Genomic DNA, 16,152 nt, shown 5'->3' on the forward strand with positions numbered 1-16,152 from the left:
GCTGAGCGACGACCGAGGGGCGATTCCACACCAGCTTCCAAATACCTGCGTGGGGCGGAAGGGGGGCTGCGGGGCCGGACGGGGCGTTTCTCTAGGGGACAGGACGAGGAGCGACGGCTTCAGCTGGCACCAGGGGGACAGGTGGGAGAGGAGGAGGAGGAACTTCCCGCGGGGCGGGCGGCAGGCGCTGCCATCGCCACCCCGCGCGGGAGCCCCCAAGCGCCGGCGGAGCAGGGGCTGGACCCGAGGTCGCGGGAGTCCCCCCCCCCACCTCCGGCCCTGCGCTCCTGGGACCCAAGTCACGTCCCCTTCTGCACCCCCCCGTGAGCCCGGCACTGCTATGTCTGCAAAAGTTATTCTTTATACATATGTACATTATACTCACATAACACACACACATATACATGCGTATACCCACGTGCATACACACACAGACATGTGTACACACACCCATATACACATACACACATATATACAGACGTGCATCTATCTATGCACATACACACATGCATATATACATGTGTACATACATATATACACATACACACACCCATAAATGCATACATGCATATACATATATACACACACATATGCACATGTGCATATATTATACACACACACATATACACACGTGCATATATACTCACACACACATGCACGTACACCCCCCATATACACCCCCTCATATACACACACGTATATACACCCGCATATACACACCCCCATACACCCTCAGCCCACACACACACTATAAGCTGCTTGGTGATACCTGTTCACCCCAGAGACCAACAGCAGGCAAGCAGAGGCCACCCTGTAGCCAAGGTGCCACAGTGGGCTGGAGGGAAGGAAATAAGGGAAAGGGAACTCTGCATTTCCTGCCTGGTGACAGATACTGTTAGAGTCAGACTTGAAGACTGCTGCTTCTAGGCCAGTGGGTCCGGTTTTTTTAGACTCAAGGCACCACACCCTAGACTCAAGATGCAATGCTATAGACTCAAGGCAGCCCTCCATAGGCTAAAGGCACCCCACCTTAGACTTAAAACACTGTACTGTAGAATAGGCTTAAGACACTTTGGTGACTTGAGAGGCACTTTTCAAACAGTAACTTATTTATTACAGGGAGTACCTCCTTGGAGAGGGGAAAGGCAATGGGGGTGGGGAAACTACCAGGCCAGGACTAGTGTCCATGAAGTGGGATCTAGAATTTTGAAAAGCGGGGTGCATGCGGTGAGGTGCATCATCACACATTACCCAACACATATTTTTGTCCAGGTAAAAAGAAACTAGAAGCTTTACAAATATGCTAGGGGACCAGGCCTGGATTATTCAGTTTTCGATCAAAGCAAAAGCAAATATAACATCTTTGGAATGAGTTAAAAAGAGTCTGCAGGGCTGTGAAATAGGAGCTTCATTATCAGGAGCAGCAAACAGACAGCAGAATTACAGAAGAAAGGCTGCCTTGATTAGTGGAGCATCAAGATCATGACAAAGGAGAGAAGGTCATTAACACCCGTGGAATGAAGGGGTTAGAAGGGATCAGGCAGGTTATAATGAGCCATGAAGTCAAGTAACGCCCTCAGCACTGCCTGACTTGAAATGCTGCTGCCACTGCCAGGAGGTTTATTTTAAGCTTTGGGGGAATTAGAAGTCAAAGTGTGGGGGGTGTGCTTGTGTACCAGTGCACCTCTCCTGGATCTGCCCCTGAGTGTGGGCCTGTACTTACCCCCTCACATCTGGTTTATCTCCTTATATCTTGTGGCACCCTTCGAAGAGTCCCGAGGCAACCCTAGTGTGTCCTGGCACCCTGGCTCAAAATCACTGTTTTAGAAAGTGGCGGCCATCCCGTGTTCTGGGAACTGCCAAGTAAACTTTATTGGCTAACAGGTACTGGGATTGACATAAAAGTTCCTTCAGTACATTGTCAGTCTAGAGTGGCTGCAAAGTGTCAGCCAGAGATTTGGACACCAGCAAACACAGTTCAGGTTACTAAGTTCACTGAAGTTTGGCCCATGGTAGGATCACGCTGAAGCTCAAACCAGTAAAAACTGATGAAATTAGACATTGAGCTGCTGAGAAATTTGATTTGCTTCTACCTTGGGAAGGAACCAATGAAGCTACAACATCTCCCCCACTTCCCAAAACAACCCCTCCCTCTCAGATTCCCCTTCACATCACCCAACCAAAAGTGACCCTCTCTCCCCTGCAAGTTAATACTAAAATCAGGGCATGCTAATTGCTAGTTTTATTCTAGGAAGATTACTTTTGCAGGAGTATGTATAGAAACAAAGACTTCAACAAACCAGGTTAAAAAAGTATCAAAGTGCCAAGCAAGTGCTTTCCAGGGGCTTTTGACCCTTGAATGCATTATATATAGAATCTCTCCTTTTTTAAAATTTTAAAGCAGGTCAAACTGACATGCACAGGAATTGAAGTATCTGTACATACATTCATTATCAGAGATGTAGAAAGATTCAAAATTAGTTATGTTATTCTTGCCAGATTACACTGGATTGAACAGTTCCTCTGACTACCAGAGAGACTGAGAGCTGAAGAGGAGTTTGGGAAGGTGCAGAAGCATGAATAGATTCTTAACTAGAGTGCCTTCCCTTTGGCCAGGAGATACATGGTCCTTGTGATTCTGGACCATACATATATATACCAGTGCAAAGTAAGTGTAATGTAACACTCTCAATCACAATCCACTGGTGTAAAGGATTTTGTACGGTACATATTAAGAGAGAATCTTATCATCATATTCAGAGTTTGTGGTTAGCATGAGGGGATGTTTCCTTGTTTTTTTCCCTGTTTCTACCTCTCCCAGAGCCCTGCTATAAGGGACCCAAAAAAAGGAGTGTGAAAGACATTGGCTCTTCAAAAACAAAGGAAAATTGACTGGTTTCTTTCTTGAGTTCATTGTTTCAAGGCATTTGCTTCACTTCTTCATAACACAGTCAGCAAGCAGCATGGTTGGGACTGCATGGCTCCATTTTTGTCAGTGCACTGGGTAAGGCTTTTTCAGGTCATGCCATTCACAACCTTTTAGAGTGACTCCAGAGACCTATCATCCTCCTAGCCTCACATTAACACATAATCCTATGTTACATACACGACACTATCTTCTTAAATGTCAGATCTGCAGTAGGCTTCTCAGGCTGCAGGGAATTAGGACTTTGGGTTCCTTCACCCAAGGGTATATTCTTTGCATACTGTCTTCTATCCAGTCCTTTCTGGGCATGTGGATACAGGGAGTCCCTAATGAAAGCCTTACTCTGTGGTGTCTTGGATCCTCTGTATGGAGTTCCTGTGTCCTTCCCCATTTGCATTCAGGACCATCTGCACTCACTGAAAGGAAGGAGGAAGGGTGGAGATTTAATTTCATGACACATCTAAGCAATTTTATTACTTGAAGTTCTCCAACCTTTCCTCTTCCATTACTGTATGGAAGATATTTTCTAGCTTTTTTAACGGTTGAAATCCAACCTATTATCTGTAGAGTTAACTATATCACAAAAACCTGCGTCGTGACTAACAGTCTTATTGGCACTTCCATCACAGAGATCAAGAAAAGAACAGGTAAAGAGACTGAATTATCCTTTCATTTTCAAAGATGTTATTCTTGATTAGGTTTGAGATGGTATGAATTAGCTTGCACAGTCTCTTCCCACAATGCACTTTATCTGTGGCTGAACTGAAGGCTTCACTTTAAGCAGAGTACAACTAGCAATTTTCACAAATACAAAATTTACTTGGCAAAACAAAGAGTTGCTCTATGCTGCATACATCTGATTTCTTTGATCTGCAGATCAAATTGTTTCCATAAGCTTCTAGACTCGAGCAAAGACGAGAATTACACAATAATCAGAAAGAAAGTTTAAGAAAGTAAGAGAAAGCCTCTCTGCCACTACTATTACTGCTTCTACAGTTCCTTCAGGAACATTAACCCAAGGTTTAGTTACAGTTATAAGATTTTCTTGTTGCTTCTATCGTTCATGCAGCAACGTGATGTTCTTATAAAAGTATACATAAAAAGTACAAAAATACTGTTGGTGCCAACTTCACTTTAGGGAAACAATTGATGCAGTTGAGCCTTAGAGTGCCTCTTCTTTCTCTGCTGAACAAAACATTAAAATGCCTGTCATTTAATTTAAAATGCATGTAATTTTTAGAGACAGTTTGAATGAAGAATCTTGGATGCTGTCATGGATAGAAAGCCACTGCACATTGAGATGAGATACATTCACGTAGTAAAGTTCAGGTCCAGGTTCCCCATGTTCAGGAGTGCTTGTATTTGGGATTTGATAGGGATAGCATTAAACCAAAAAGGGGACAAGGGATTGGAATTACCTCACAAGTATGATACTTTATACATAGCTAATTCCAGCTAAAGTGAACTTGTAGAAGGTTTCAAGCTCATAAAACCAGATACTACTACTTTCTGTGCACAACCCCATTAATTTCTGTGGGAATATTTAAGAAGTCAAGTACTATTCAGCATGGACAAGTGTGGCAGATCTGGCCAAGAGGGTTTCTAAGAATGAGGGGGAGAGAGAATGGCGTGGGACTAGACTGGGCATGAAAGTAGAGTAAGCTGTCGAATAACGTTATTAATTGGACTCAACTCCTGTGTGGCTGTGGGAACACTGGTAACCTCCCAAAACACCACTGAAATATGTGACAACTGAAAATTATGTCTGTGTGATAAGGTGCTTGCCGAAGGCTCTGTGAAGATTAGACCAAGTGTTTTTCTGTCATTTGTTCAGATATTAAGCTATATGTTGTTGTTAGAGCCTAGTTAAAGTCAAAGATGTAGTGAGGACTTGTATGTCGTATGAGGCCTAATAAATTTAGCAAAGCCTTGTAGAAGTGGTAGTAGGCCCTGTACTGCAGTAAAAATTAACCTTATCAAAAGAATGCAAGGCTTGTACTGCTATTGGTCAGTCCTAAAGAAAGCTTGCAGTGGAAGAATCTGTATGGCTGTAAGTTATCAGCCTAGCTCAGAAGTTATAAATTGGCTGGCACATCTGGAAATCATTTAAAAGGAAGATGCAGCTTTGTAAAAGAAGCTCCTGAGTTAACATTAGCTGCTGGCCTGGATTCAGTGGGCCCGTGAATCTCAAGGAGCCCAAGGACTGAATACCAGGGTCCTTTCCGGTACCTCTCGGACAGCACTGATCAGGGACGCCTGACTTCACTGAGCTTTGCAGAAGAGAAACTTGTCATACATTAGGCATCAGAGGGGACTGCCGATAAGTTGCCAATGCAAATTATTATTCTGTCCTTGTTTTGTTATTTACACACAGTTGTGTGTTTGTTAAGTCAATAAACCTTTCTTACCTTTCTATCCCCAACCACACTTTTAACCCTGAACCCTCCGCAGGCGGCTGGGATAAAATACACGGCTGAAAAAGAGATTACATTTAAAAGTAAAGAAAGGTAGTTTTCCAGGTTCTCACACATAGTAGAGATTTCCTCATTTAAAAAATAGTTACAACTGTACACAGATCTTTATCGGAAGGAATGAACCTATGCTACAGAAGCAAAGTGGGTGTGTGCAGTTGAATGAAGTTTGTTCTCTGTCTCCTGTACACAGCATACTTAAAGAGCAACCTGTGTTTTCTTCTTGGCAGTTTCAACCCCCTTCCTCTTGCTGAGGAAAGACTTCCGGTGGGCTACATATTCTTTCGCTTACAATTTTGTTATTGATTGTGAGCACCCCAGATAACCCTGTTCTCAGCTGGCTCTTTTAGAACTAGTCAATATTCTTAACTATTACAAGTTGCACCAAAAAGGAAAGCACTAAAAATGGAAGCTTGTTTTAACCATAGCTTTCACCACTTGTGGATCGGCACCTCAACAGGAATGGCTCTCAAGTGGCTGTTTTGAGTGATGAGCACAGTGGCTAAAATTGTCCAGATCACTTAAGGGAATTAAGAGCCCTGTAGTTCTATTTTCAAAATGAAACTTCACTTCCTAGGTGCAAGACCATTTGGGAACTCAGACTTAAATGCTGCTAATATTTTTATCTGTTATTCTACGAGAAAAGTAATGACGTTCCTCAAAACTCATCTAATTCTTTACATGAAAATGTCAATCTATTTTCACATTAAAATCATAAAGAAAATAATGAAGCTAAAGTCCACGTTCCCCACAAAAAATGATGTGTCTGATCTATCTACTTCAGGTACTATCCTGGCCCCTGTTACCAAGTCTGTATATGTAGCTAGCTGTTATGACAAGTAACTGCTCAGATGCTTATACCTGTATTATAAAGTTTCATGTTGTGCATTTGGCAGTGGTAGGTGATAACATATAATCAATTTTGCTGTTGGTCACTTGTACTTCCAGTCTCACGCTAGCCTGTCATTCCTCATTTGCACTGCTCTAGGTGCTTCTTGTTCTACCAATTTTTTTTCTTAAACTAGCCAATTTTCTCACATTCAGGTGGATAAAACGCTCATACTTATCCTAGCTCAGTTATTACCACATAAGCACAACCTAGATGCAAATTAAGATGGTCTTACGCAAAAATCAGTGGTTTTGATCAAGTTAACATGGTAGGATGCATCTGATTGCAGCTGTCAGTCAAGGAACTGTGAAACACCTCAATCACACCACAAAGAAATGTCTGCTGATAACAGAAAGAGATAAAGGCTACAGCTTTGTCTACTGAAGTAAACAGTTCTACCCTTTACTTAAATCTCATTGCATTTTTATGAAGCTTAAATTACTACACTTTTCCTGTAGTGTAATCTTTTTGCTTAGGTAGGTCAGTTTGTCATGCCTTGGTATCAGGCTGGTCCTGATTTGGCTTCAGGGGTATGTTCTCCTGACATTTAGATCAAGAATTCCCTGGGAAATCAGTCAAGAGATGTTGACATTGCTTCTGGCCATGTTCCAAATGGTTTAGTTTTACCCTCCTTCTTTATTTATTGTGGAGTCTATCTATACATAAATTGCACACCGAGTCCTATGCTAGGGAAGCAGGAAAGGGAGAGAGAGACCAAATGACTATTCATTCAAGTGATTCATTCAAGATTTTATTAGAGGCTTCACAAGAGACCCTATGGATGGATGACTGGTTAGCTTCCCTAGTCCTTATCTATTACCTATCTAATGTGACAGCTTGGAGACTGGTTGTTCTGTCAACTCAGTAAGAGTTAACAGCAGTAGAAAAAACAAAATTGAAAATGAGGTAGGATTGGAATCAGCTGGAGGGCTGCTGGGCAGGACAGACATTTTTTCCCTTTCATTTCTTTTTCTCTCTCTCTCATTTTTAACATTATTTGAAAAATAAAACTGCAAAACAAACACTGTATTCTGCGTTCAGACCTAGCCAGAATCTCCTGCAATTGCTCACAGAAGAAAATCCACTGCAGTTGCTGCCATAAAATGGTGTGGGGGACTCAGTGGGATTTAAATGGTGTATCATTACTGAGGTAAGAGGCAAATTGAAATTTAGTTACGGAATCAAACTCTTTTTTGGGGGGAGTGTAGTTGTCCACTTCATATGCAACAGCAGCTTTCCTATTCTGCATTTCTTTCTACCTTTTTGAATAATGAGGTGCATAGGAATAATTGTTTACACATCCAAAAGATTGTTTGTCTAAGTGGATGCAGCAAACGGGTCATTTCTTAGGCTTGTGCCCAGGGGTGGATCCAGCCAGGATTTGATAAAGGGGGATGCAGCACTCCCTACTCCCACCTTGCTCCCCCTGCTCCCCACGACTACAGGAGGCAAGCCCTCAGCAGCTGGTCCTGCAACTCTAAGCCCCAAGGAAGGTAAGCATTACCCCCACTATCTTCCCTTCTGTGCTCAGACATACAACCCCCATCACTTCCTCCCCATTCCCCCTCCCCACCCACTCCTGTCTGTCACTGGCAGGTGCTATCCTGCGAGTGAGCTGAGCTCCTGCCTTTTTTAGCTGGGCTGCACCAGGGCTGCACGTGTGGGGACTGTGGCAGCAGTGCCAGTGACCAGGAGGCATGTTTCCCCTGCCTGCTCTTGGGCTGGCAGGGGACACCTAGGGGTAGCAGGCAGGGACAAAGAGTGCACCTGCCCACTGTTGCTGCTGTCTCAATGCTGGGCTAGAGTAGGCAGGAGCTCCCATTTCTATCCCCCGCACCCCAGCAGCAGGCAGGGGGGGACATGAAAGGAAAAGGGTTGGGGCATGACTTTGAGCATGGAGGGGGGAAACACCTTCTTTGAAACTTAGATCTCTGTCTGCTGCTCTGGTGGCATGGTCAAAAAGCAGGGTGCTGGAGTATCACTGCACCCTCCTGCTTATGTTCATGGTTATTGTTATTACAATGAGGACCACATTTTAAAAGGGAAACCCCATGGCTCATGAGTGAACAAGTGCATGCAATTGTGGGCTTACATTTCTAAGGCCAGAGGTTCCAGTTGCATGCACAAAGCAGATGGCTGCACATGCAAAAGGTAATTTCGTTCCCTCTCTACTCATTTGCTCCTGCATTTATTCAACTTTCACTAGTTCTCTCTGTAAGTGGGTAAATAGCTACACACACACAATTATAATAGATTCAGAGATTTTAAGGCCAGAAGGGACCATTAGATCATCTAGTCTGAACTCCTGTATATCACAGGCCATTGAATTCCACACAGTTGCATTTCCATGGAGCCCAGTAACATACGTTTGGATGAATCATATCTTCCGGAAAGGCATTGAGTCCTGATTTGAGGACATTAAGAGATGGGGAATCCACCACTATCTGTGGTACTTTGTTCCAGTGGTTAACCACCTTTGCTGTTAAAAATGTGTGCGTTATTTCTCATTTGAATTTGTCTGGCTTCAACTTCCAGCCAGTGGTTCTTGTTATACCTTTCTCTGCTACATTGAAGAGACTTTTAGTATCCAGTATTTTTTCCCATGTGGGTACTTACACGCTGTTATCAAGCCATCTCTCAGTCTTCTTTTTGATAGGCTAAACTGACTGAGCTCTTTAAGGCTCTCACTACAAGACATTTTCTCAAATATTCTTTTTACTGCTATTCTGTTCTCCTTCATTTTTTCATCATTCAGTTAAAAATGTGGATGCTAAACTATACACAGTATTGCTGTATTCACCACACTCCCCTCTTTGTACGTCCAAGGGTCATGTTAGACCTTTTACCACAGCATTTCACTGGTAGCTCCTATTCAGGAGATTGTCTACAAAACTTCCTAAATCCTTTTAGGAATCACTGCTGCCTAGGGTACAGCTCCCATCCTGTAAGTATGTTCTGCACTCCTTGTTTCTAGACATTTAACTTTGTTTCCTGGTATGAATGTAAGTCTTGTTTGAATGGGCCCAAGTTATAGAACAATCTGACTCTACACTGTTGTCAGGAATATTGATCACCAGAGGCATAACAAGCAGTTTTTTATGCTCTGAGAAGTGATATTGGCCCTCCAAGTTGACACCTAGGGCTAGCGTGCTGCATGTCCACACTTAGTTATGCTGCTGTTAACCACACTGTGTGTCTTGGTGCAAGTCATGAATTTAATCAGCTATAATTTTAGATTGACTTTCAGATCATTGATGAAAGTGTTGAGGTAGCTTGCACAGTCTCTGACACCAACAGATCAAGTAATGCCAATGGAACCCCACCAAAATTGTCCCCTTTAAAGGATGATTCCCCATTAGTTACTTTCTGACATCTGTCAGCCAGTTCTTAATTAATTTAACATGTGCTATATTGTTGTATTTTATGTTTTCCTCCCAAATTTGATACTTTAGAGGCCACGTCTACACGACTGGCAGACTGTGCAGTAGGGCTGCGCAAAATTTCACCAGCGGTTTCGATTTGACACTGTTTTGACTCATTTCAAGCTCGAAATAGCAAAATTGAATCTAAATGAAGGGCTTCAAAACAGCCTCAGAATAAAACAAGGCTAGTCAAAATGTTTTGAAATGTTTGGAGTTTCAAAGCAGCCAGCAGCCAGGTGGTGGGAGACAGGGGAGCACCAGGGCTGTGTTCCCAGCGGCTCCGCAGCCCCATGTTGCTCAGTTGGGAGTGCAGCCCTGGCTCTCCCCGCCTCCTGCAGTTGGGCTGCAGGAAGCGGATCACAATGCAGGAGAAAGGAACTCAGCCCAGCTGGGCTGAGTTCCCATCCCCAGCACTATTATGGGGCTGGGCTGAACTCAGCTGGGCGGCAGCACCCGGCTTCCTTCCCTCATCTGGCAGGCAGCCTGTAGCCTGGGGAGGACTGGCACAGCCCCTGCAGCCCTCCCAGGGTTGTGGGTCCCCATCTACCTGCCAGATGAGAGAGGCTGTTTTGAGCTTCCCTGTTATAGCGTATGGCTGAAATGAAAAGGAACAGCGGTTTTGAATTGTAATGAAATTTGAAGTGAAACGCTGTTTCATCGAAACGTCAGAACTCAAGTTGAAATGGAATAGTGCTGTTTTGCACAGCCCTACTGTGCAGTTGTTATGCTGCAGTCATTTACCACTTGCTTAACCAAGTAGCAAATGACTGCACAGTAATCAGGATTACTGCTGTACCGTCACTGCACAATTTTTTTTTAGATGCTACTGTGCAGTAGCAACAAGCTACTGTATAGTAATGTCACCATCACGGTTCATGCCCAGTGACAGTACGGTACCATAGCAATGACCTCATTGCTACTGTGCCAGCAGTAGCTCATTGCTATGGCGCTGTAGAATCTCACGTAGATGCACCCACAAAGAATTACACCCAATGCCTTACAAGTAGTTAAAATGCCAGCCATTTTATGTAAAGATCTGAATCTTAGTTATTTTCCTCTAAGCTAAATGGATAGTGGAGTCTGACAATGACATTTTACAAATTAAGCTTTTTTGTTACACGACATTCTGAAGAAAAACAGACAACACCTTTTCTCTTAAAATGCTTTGGAGAACAATGGTTTCATTTCTGACAGCATTTCATGCTCCTTTCATGCAAAAACAATGTAGATCAGATCCAATATGTTGCAACAGAGGCCGCATTTACAAGAAACTGGTATATTTTATTGAGTTAATAAGAATTAAAGGTTAGAAGGTACCATTACGATCACTCATTTTGGTTTCTGTTGTAACACAGACAGAAGAATTTCACTTATGATTCCTATGCCTAACTGATGAATTTGAGAGTAGAAAACAGTATGTACGCATACCTTAGAATTTTACTTAAGAAGGTCATCTGATTTTGATTGGCAAGTTGTTTCATTGCTTAAATTATCTTTGTTAACACTGCCTCCTATTTCCAATGTGGACTTTGCTTACTTCAGTTCTAGATACTGGATCATTATGCTTTTTCCTGTTAAGTTAAAGAATCCTTGAATCCAGGGGGCTCCACCTCCTACCCCCTGGATCTGCACTCTGGAGCTCCTGGTGGGCTGGATTTGGAACCAGTAGCAGGACACACAGTGGGGCAAGTGGCATCAAGAGAGATCTAGGATTTAATGCAGCCATCATTAGCCCCTACCGCTGACACACATCCCCAATGCAGCTTTATACCTCAGATTTTGGCAGCAGGCCCCACCATTCCCCCTTCCCTCTCACTCAATCTTCCCCCTCTAGGAGTCTCACAGGCCTTGTGATATGACCATAAGGAGGATCTGGCCCATGGGCCATATATTTGACAGTCCTTGTCTAGCCTATTCCCTATGCTTGTCCTAGAGCCACTATTCATTGAATGGTAGAGAAAGGAATCAATAAAATAGGAAATCAGTGTTTTATAGGTTTTATTAAATATGTATCTGATTTTTCTCTTTTTAAAGAACATTTTCCAGATTGACCCTGCAACTGGCATTTTCGTTGGGGATATTAGAAAAAAAAAGCTATATAGTAAATAAAGTGTTAAAAATATGTACCCCCAAATGCCCCCAAACAGGCAATATTCTGGAGACCATTGGGAAAAAATAGGTTTTTTGTTTATTTTTTAAACTAGGGAATGCATTACAGATGACTAATTTTGAGGCAGTTTTCCATAATGTGTAAGTATAGACTCAGCAGCTTTTGCTTTCCTTTCACTACCATAGTTGGATGGGTACATCCAAAGCCCTGTTATCAACTCCTGTTTGAAGTGAATTTATTTAGGGAGAATTGTTTTGAAGAAAGCAGGTAGCACATGAAATCAGAGGAAACAGAAGCCCCAGATATGGCTAATCCCATCTTTTACCTCAAGGCTAAGAAGAGCTTGATCTCTGATTAAATAGACCTACCTTTATTGAGAGCTACTCCAGGAAGAGATGAAAATCTCCATGGGATTTCCTTTTGCACATGGATATTCCAGACACACATAAGCTAGACACCTACAATTCCCTATTGCTGGACAGTGTAAACCATGTGTCTGCTTACTTGATTGACAAAAGGCAAGTTTTCACCACTGTTAGCAATGCAGAACTAACACATCTATGGAAGAGTAAGTAAGATTCTTTTCAGCTATACGCATCATCAACACAGTTATCAGTGAGGCTTTGATTGTGGAATCTTTATTGCTGGTGGTGAAAGAAGCACCAGAAAAAGATACCATCTGGTCGTTTTTTCTGAATTTGCAGAGCTGGCAATCAGAAAAAAATATTTCTGACTTGTAACCTGAGCAGATTTGACAGAGAAGTCACTGAGAGGGATTGAATACACAACCCCACAAAGTTATTTTTGCAGATAGTTTGCTGACTGTGACTTAGCTTTAACAAATGTCCTGAAAACGCCTAAATAGTTCTGTCCCTTTGAACACAGGCTGCTCTCTCTGAAAATGAATCTTAAGGAGTTTAGCAAACATTGTGCCTTAACTGTGCCATCAGTCTTGAGCAGCCCATTAAATTCTTCAGATGTTAATGTATTTTGTTTCTTAGAAACTCTTAGAACACTTCATTTCGAGGAAATAAATAAGAAAATAGTGCAGAAGAACAGAAGCATAAAAACCCTTTTCTAATTCTTGTTAATAGGATCTGACAGTTTGAACCATGTCTCATTGATTTGACTGTTACAAGAAAAAATGAATCTGGGTGCAGCTGTGACAAACAATTTGCTGAGTAATTGGGCAGCTTCTTTGTCCCATTTAATTCTGTTTTAACATAAATGGAGAAGACACTTCCCAGAAACCCCCTGCTGAGAGATACCTATGACATGGAGGAATTACCAGCAGAGATAATGCATAGGTCCCATAGATTTCATAGACATTAGGGCTGGAAGGGACCTTGGAAGATCATTGAGTCCAGCTCCCTGCCCAAAGGGCAGGAGGTCAGCTGGGGTCAGAGGATCCCAGCAAGATAAGCATCCAATTTGCTCTGGAAGGTGTTCAATGTACTTGAACCACCTCCGATGGCAGACTGTTCCAGACCTTGGGGGCTCGGACAGTTAAGAAATTCTTCCTTATGTCCAGCCTGAAATGGTCTTGCAGGAGTTTGTGACTGTTCAACCTCGTCATCCCTTGGGGCGCTCTGGTGAACAATCATTCCCTCAGAAACTGGTGGTCACCCCTGATAAACTTATAGGTGGCCATCAGATCACCCCTGAGCCTGCGCTTTTCCAGGCTAAAGAGCCCCATGGCTCTCAGCCTGTCATCGTAAGGTCTGTTTTCCTGACCTCTGATCATGCGTGTGGCTCTTCTCTGGACTCTCTCAAGCTTCTCCACATCCTTTTTGAATTGTGGAGCCCAAAACTGGATGCCATATGCCTCACCAAGTCCGAGTACAAGCAGAGAATGACGTCCCAGGATTTGCTTGAGAAGCATCTATGGATGCAAGCCAGCGTTTTAGTTGCTTTACTAGCCACAGCATCACATTGCAACGATGACCCCCAAGTCTCTTTCTTCCATAGTGCTAGCCAGCGTAGCACTGCTGAGCCTATAAGGATGCTGCAGGTTTTTCTTCCCAAGGTAGAGAACCTTGCATTTTTCAGTGTTAAACACCATCAGGTTCTCATTTGCCCATTTGCTAAGCCTGTCCAGGTCAGGATCACCCTCCTGTCTTCTGGTGTGGATGCTTTGCCCCAAAGTTTGGTGTCATTGGTAAACTTGGCCAGTCTGCTTTTGACTCCAATGTCCACATCATTAATGAAGATGTTGAACAATACAGGTCCAAGGACAGAGCCTTGGGGGACCCCACTGGTCACAGGGCACCACGATGAGTGACTTCTACCAATTACCACCCTCAAATAATGGCCTATGGCACCCAGGATTCCCAGGCAGTCTCTCATCCAGGTACTAGCCAGGCCTGGGACTGCTTAGCTTCTGAGATTGGGTGCAATCAGTCTGGTCTGGCTGTAGGCACAAGGAACATGCTAGAGGTGGGAAAGGCACAAACAGTTAAGGACACAGTGGGCACATGCAGTAATCTGTTCTAGTTAATATGCATTAAATCTAGTACCTCTAGTACTATGAGGTACTAAGAAAATGCGAGTTTGTCTGTCTTAATATGCATTAATTAATTGATTTAAGTGACGCTTAATGCGCATTAGGTTATTTTAATGTGCATTAACTAAATAGCATGTGGCACCTATACATAAGCAGCAACGCTGTTCCAATGTATTGTAATTACAGTGCATTGGAGCTGCTCTAATTAAAGCACCCCTCCCACACCCATGGTTTTTTAGTGACGCTTTAATGTGCATTAAAATAGGCTAATATGCATTAAAGTGCACTTGTAGACAAGCCCACAGTGTCTGCACCATGATGAGTTGTGGTTATCTTCTGCTGATGAGTATGCTTTGGGGATCTGGGGGATTGTAATATAGTCCCCATACCAGGGCAAGGCAGAGCACCATAACCAACCACCTTGGCTGCGCTCAGCAGATGCTGGCTGTAACAGAGAATAAGACCCATTGGAAAGTATTATGGAATAAACAATACTAAGTGAAGTAAGTTACCTTATAATGCCATGCACAAATAACTTACCTTTCTTCTTGAGTACATGCTACTGTAGATTCCACCACTGGGTATCAGCCTCAGTTTTTTTATTGCAGACGGAAGCAAGATGGATCCTGGCAAATAGTTGAGTTACAAATTCATAACTTAGGCTAAACATTTCTGCATCTCTCTTCTGGCTTTATGGCTAGATCCAGTGAATGTATAGAAAGAGATGTGAAAGGCAAGAATTCTTGTGGGTGATATCTTTTATTAGACCAACTGCATGGTTGAAAAAAGTATAGACAATCTTTAAGGTTTCACAATACCTTTCCTCAAGTACCTGAGACCTGAGGAAAGGTACTGTGGTACCTGAAAGCTTGTCTATATTTGTCTCAACTATGCAGTCAATCGAATAAAAGATAACAACCCCCAGAATTCTTGATTCTCACATATTTCCTTGACCATTACAACAACAACATCACTTCAGCACTGGGAAGGATACTTGTTTCTGTACCTGTTTGGCTTTTTCCATCTCTGATTATTACTTCTATCATGAACAAATGAGAATGGTCACCTGAACTACCTGTAACCAACATTGTGTCAGCAGGGAGCTCCCACTTGTTTGCCACAGAAGACAATTCTTGATGTCTAAACTTCCAGTGGCCTGAGCCAGATCTAGCATGATCCAAGGCTCCTTAACACATGCCTTTGTCCTTCTCAAACCAATGTATGCTTTCCTACCAATTTCTTTGATAACCAGAATTCAAAATTGGATGAATCAAGTTCATAGTCATTATGATGACATCTTGGACCCATATTGAACAAAACCATTCTGGCTATCAGGCTTGTTACAGTTTCAAGGGGATCATCTATTCACCTTATTTGTTTAGATAAGACGTTTCTTACCTCAACATTCACATGCCACTTTCACATACATTCATCTTTGCATAACTTGGAGTATCAAAATTCCTCTGAGGACTCTTTCAGTCTTCTGTGGCCTCTGTTCCGCAGTCAGAGATACTATTTTTAGGTGAGACCTCCATGCTGCCTCTCTAAACATCATGGACACTTCCTTTGAAACAATCAAAGTAAAAATCAAGATGGTCTCTTTCATGGTTATTGTCCCAGAATGCAGAGTTGGTGGGTTCCTTCTGCCTAGACCACATTACTCATCTTCCCAGGGCAACAAAGTAAAAGTGAAGCCATACCCCAGCAACATTCCTCATAGTTGCCTCAGAATTCCCCCTGATTCCTTCTTAGTCTTCTCCTTGAAGCCATGCTCATTACTGGGATGAAAGAAGGTGCACACTTCTGGACATCTCCAGACTTTTGCTCTGTG

The 16,152-nt window shown here is 42.9% G+C and overlaps 1 protein-coding gene across 2 annotated transcripts in view; it reads right to left on the reverse strand.

The window, feature by feature from the left end:
• Window positions 1–15,835, reverse strand: part of AQP4 (aquaporin 4) — a 30,811-nt gene extending 14,976 nt beyond the window's left edge. The window contains exons 1-4 of one of the 2 annotated variants that reach the window (XM_019547287.1): window positions 15,720–15,835; window positions 14,862–14,947; window positions 5,335–5,399; window positions 3,269–3,342 (exon numbers count right to left, since the gene is read on the reverse strand). In XM_019547287.1, the coding sequence (XP_019402832.1) occupies window positions 3,269–3,333 (65 nt within the window). In that variant the 5' untranslated portion in view covers window positions 3,334–3,342; window positions 5,335–5,399; window positions 14,862–14,947; window positions 15,720–15,835. Of the gene's footprint in view, window positions 1–45; window positions 137–3,268; window positions 3,343–5,334; window positions 5,400–14,861; window positions 14,948–15,719 lie in introns of those variants that run through there. The other variant, XM_019547296.1, reaches the window with a different exon arrangement.
• Window positions 15,836–16,152: the final 317 nt, after the last annotated feature.

Source organism: Crocodylus porosus, unplaced genomic scaffold (genome assembly GCF_001723895.1).
Source record: "Crocodylus porosus isolate Cpor-Errol unplaced genomic scaffold, CroPor_comp1, whole genome shotgun sequence".
Lineage (NCBI taxonomy): Eukaryota > Metazoa > Chordata > Crocodylia > Crocodylidae > Crocodylus > Crocodylus porosus.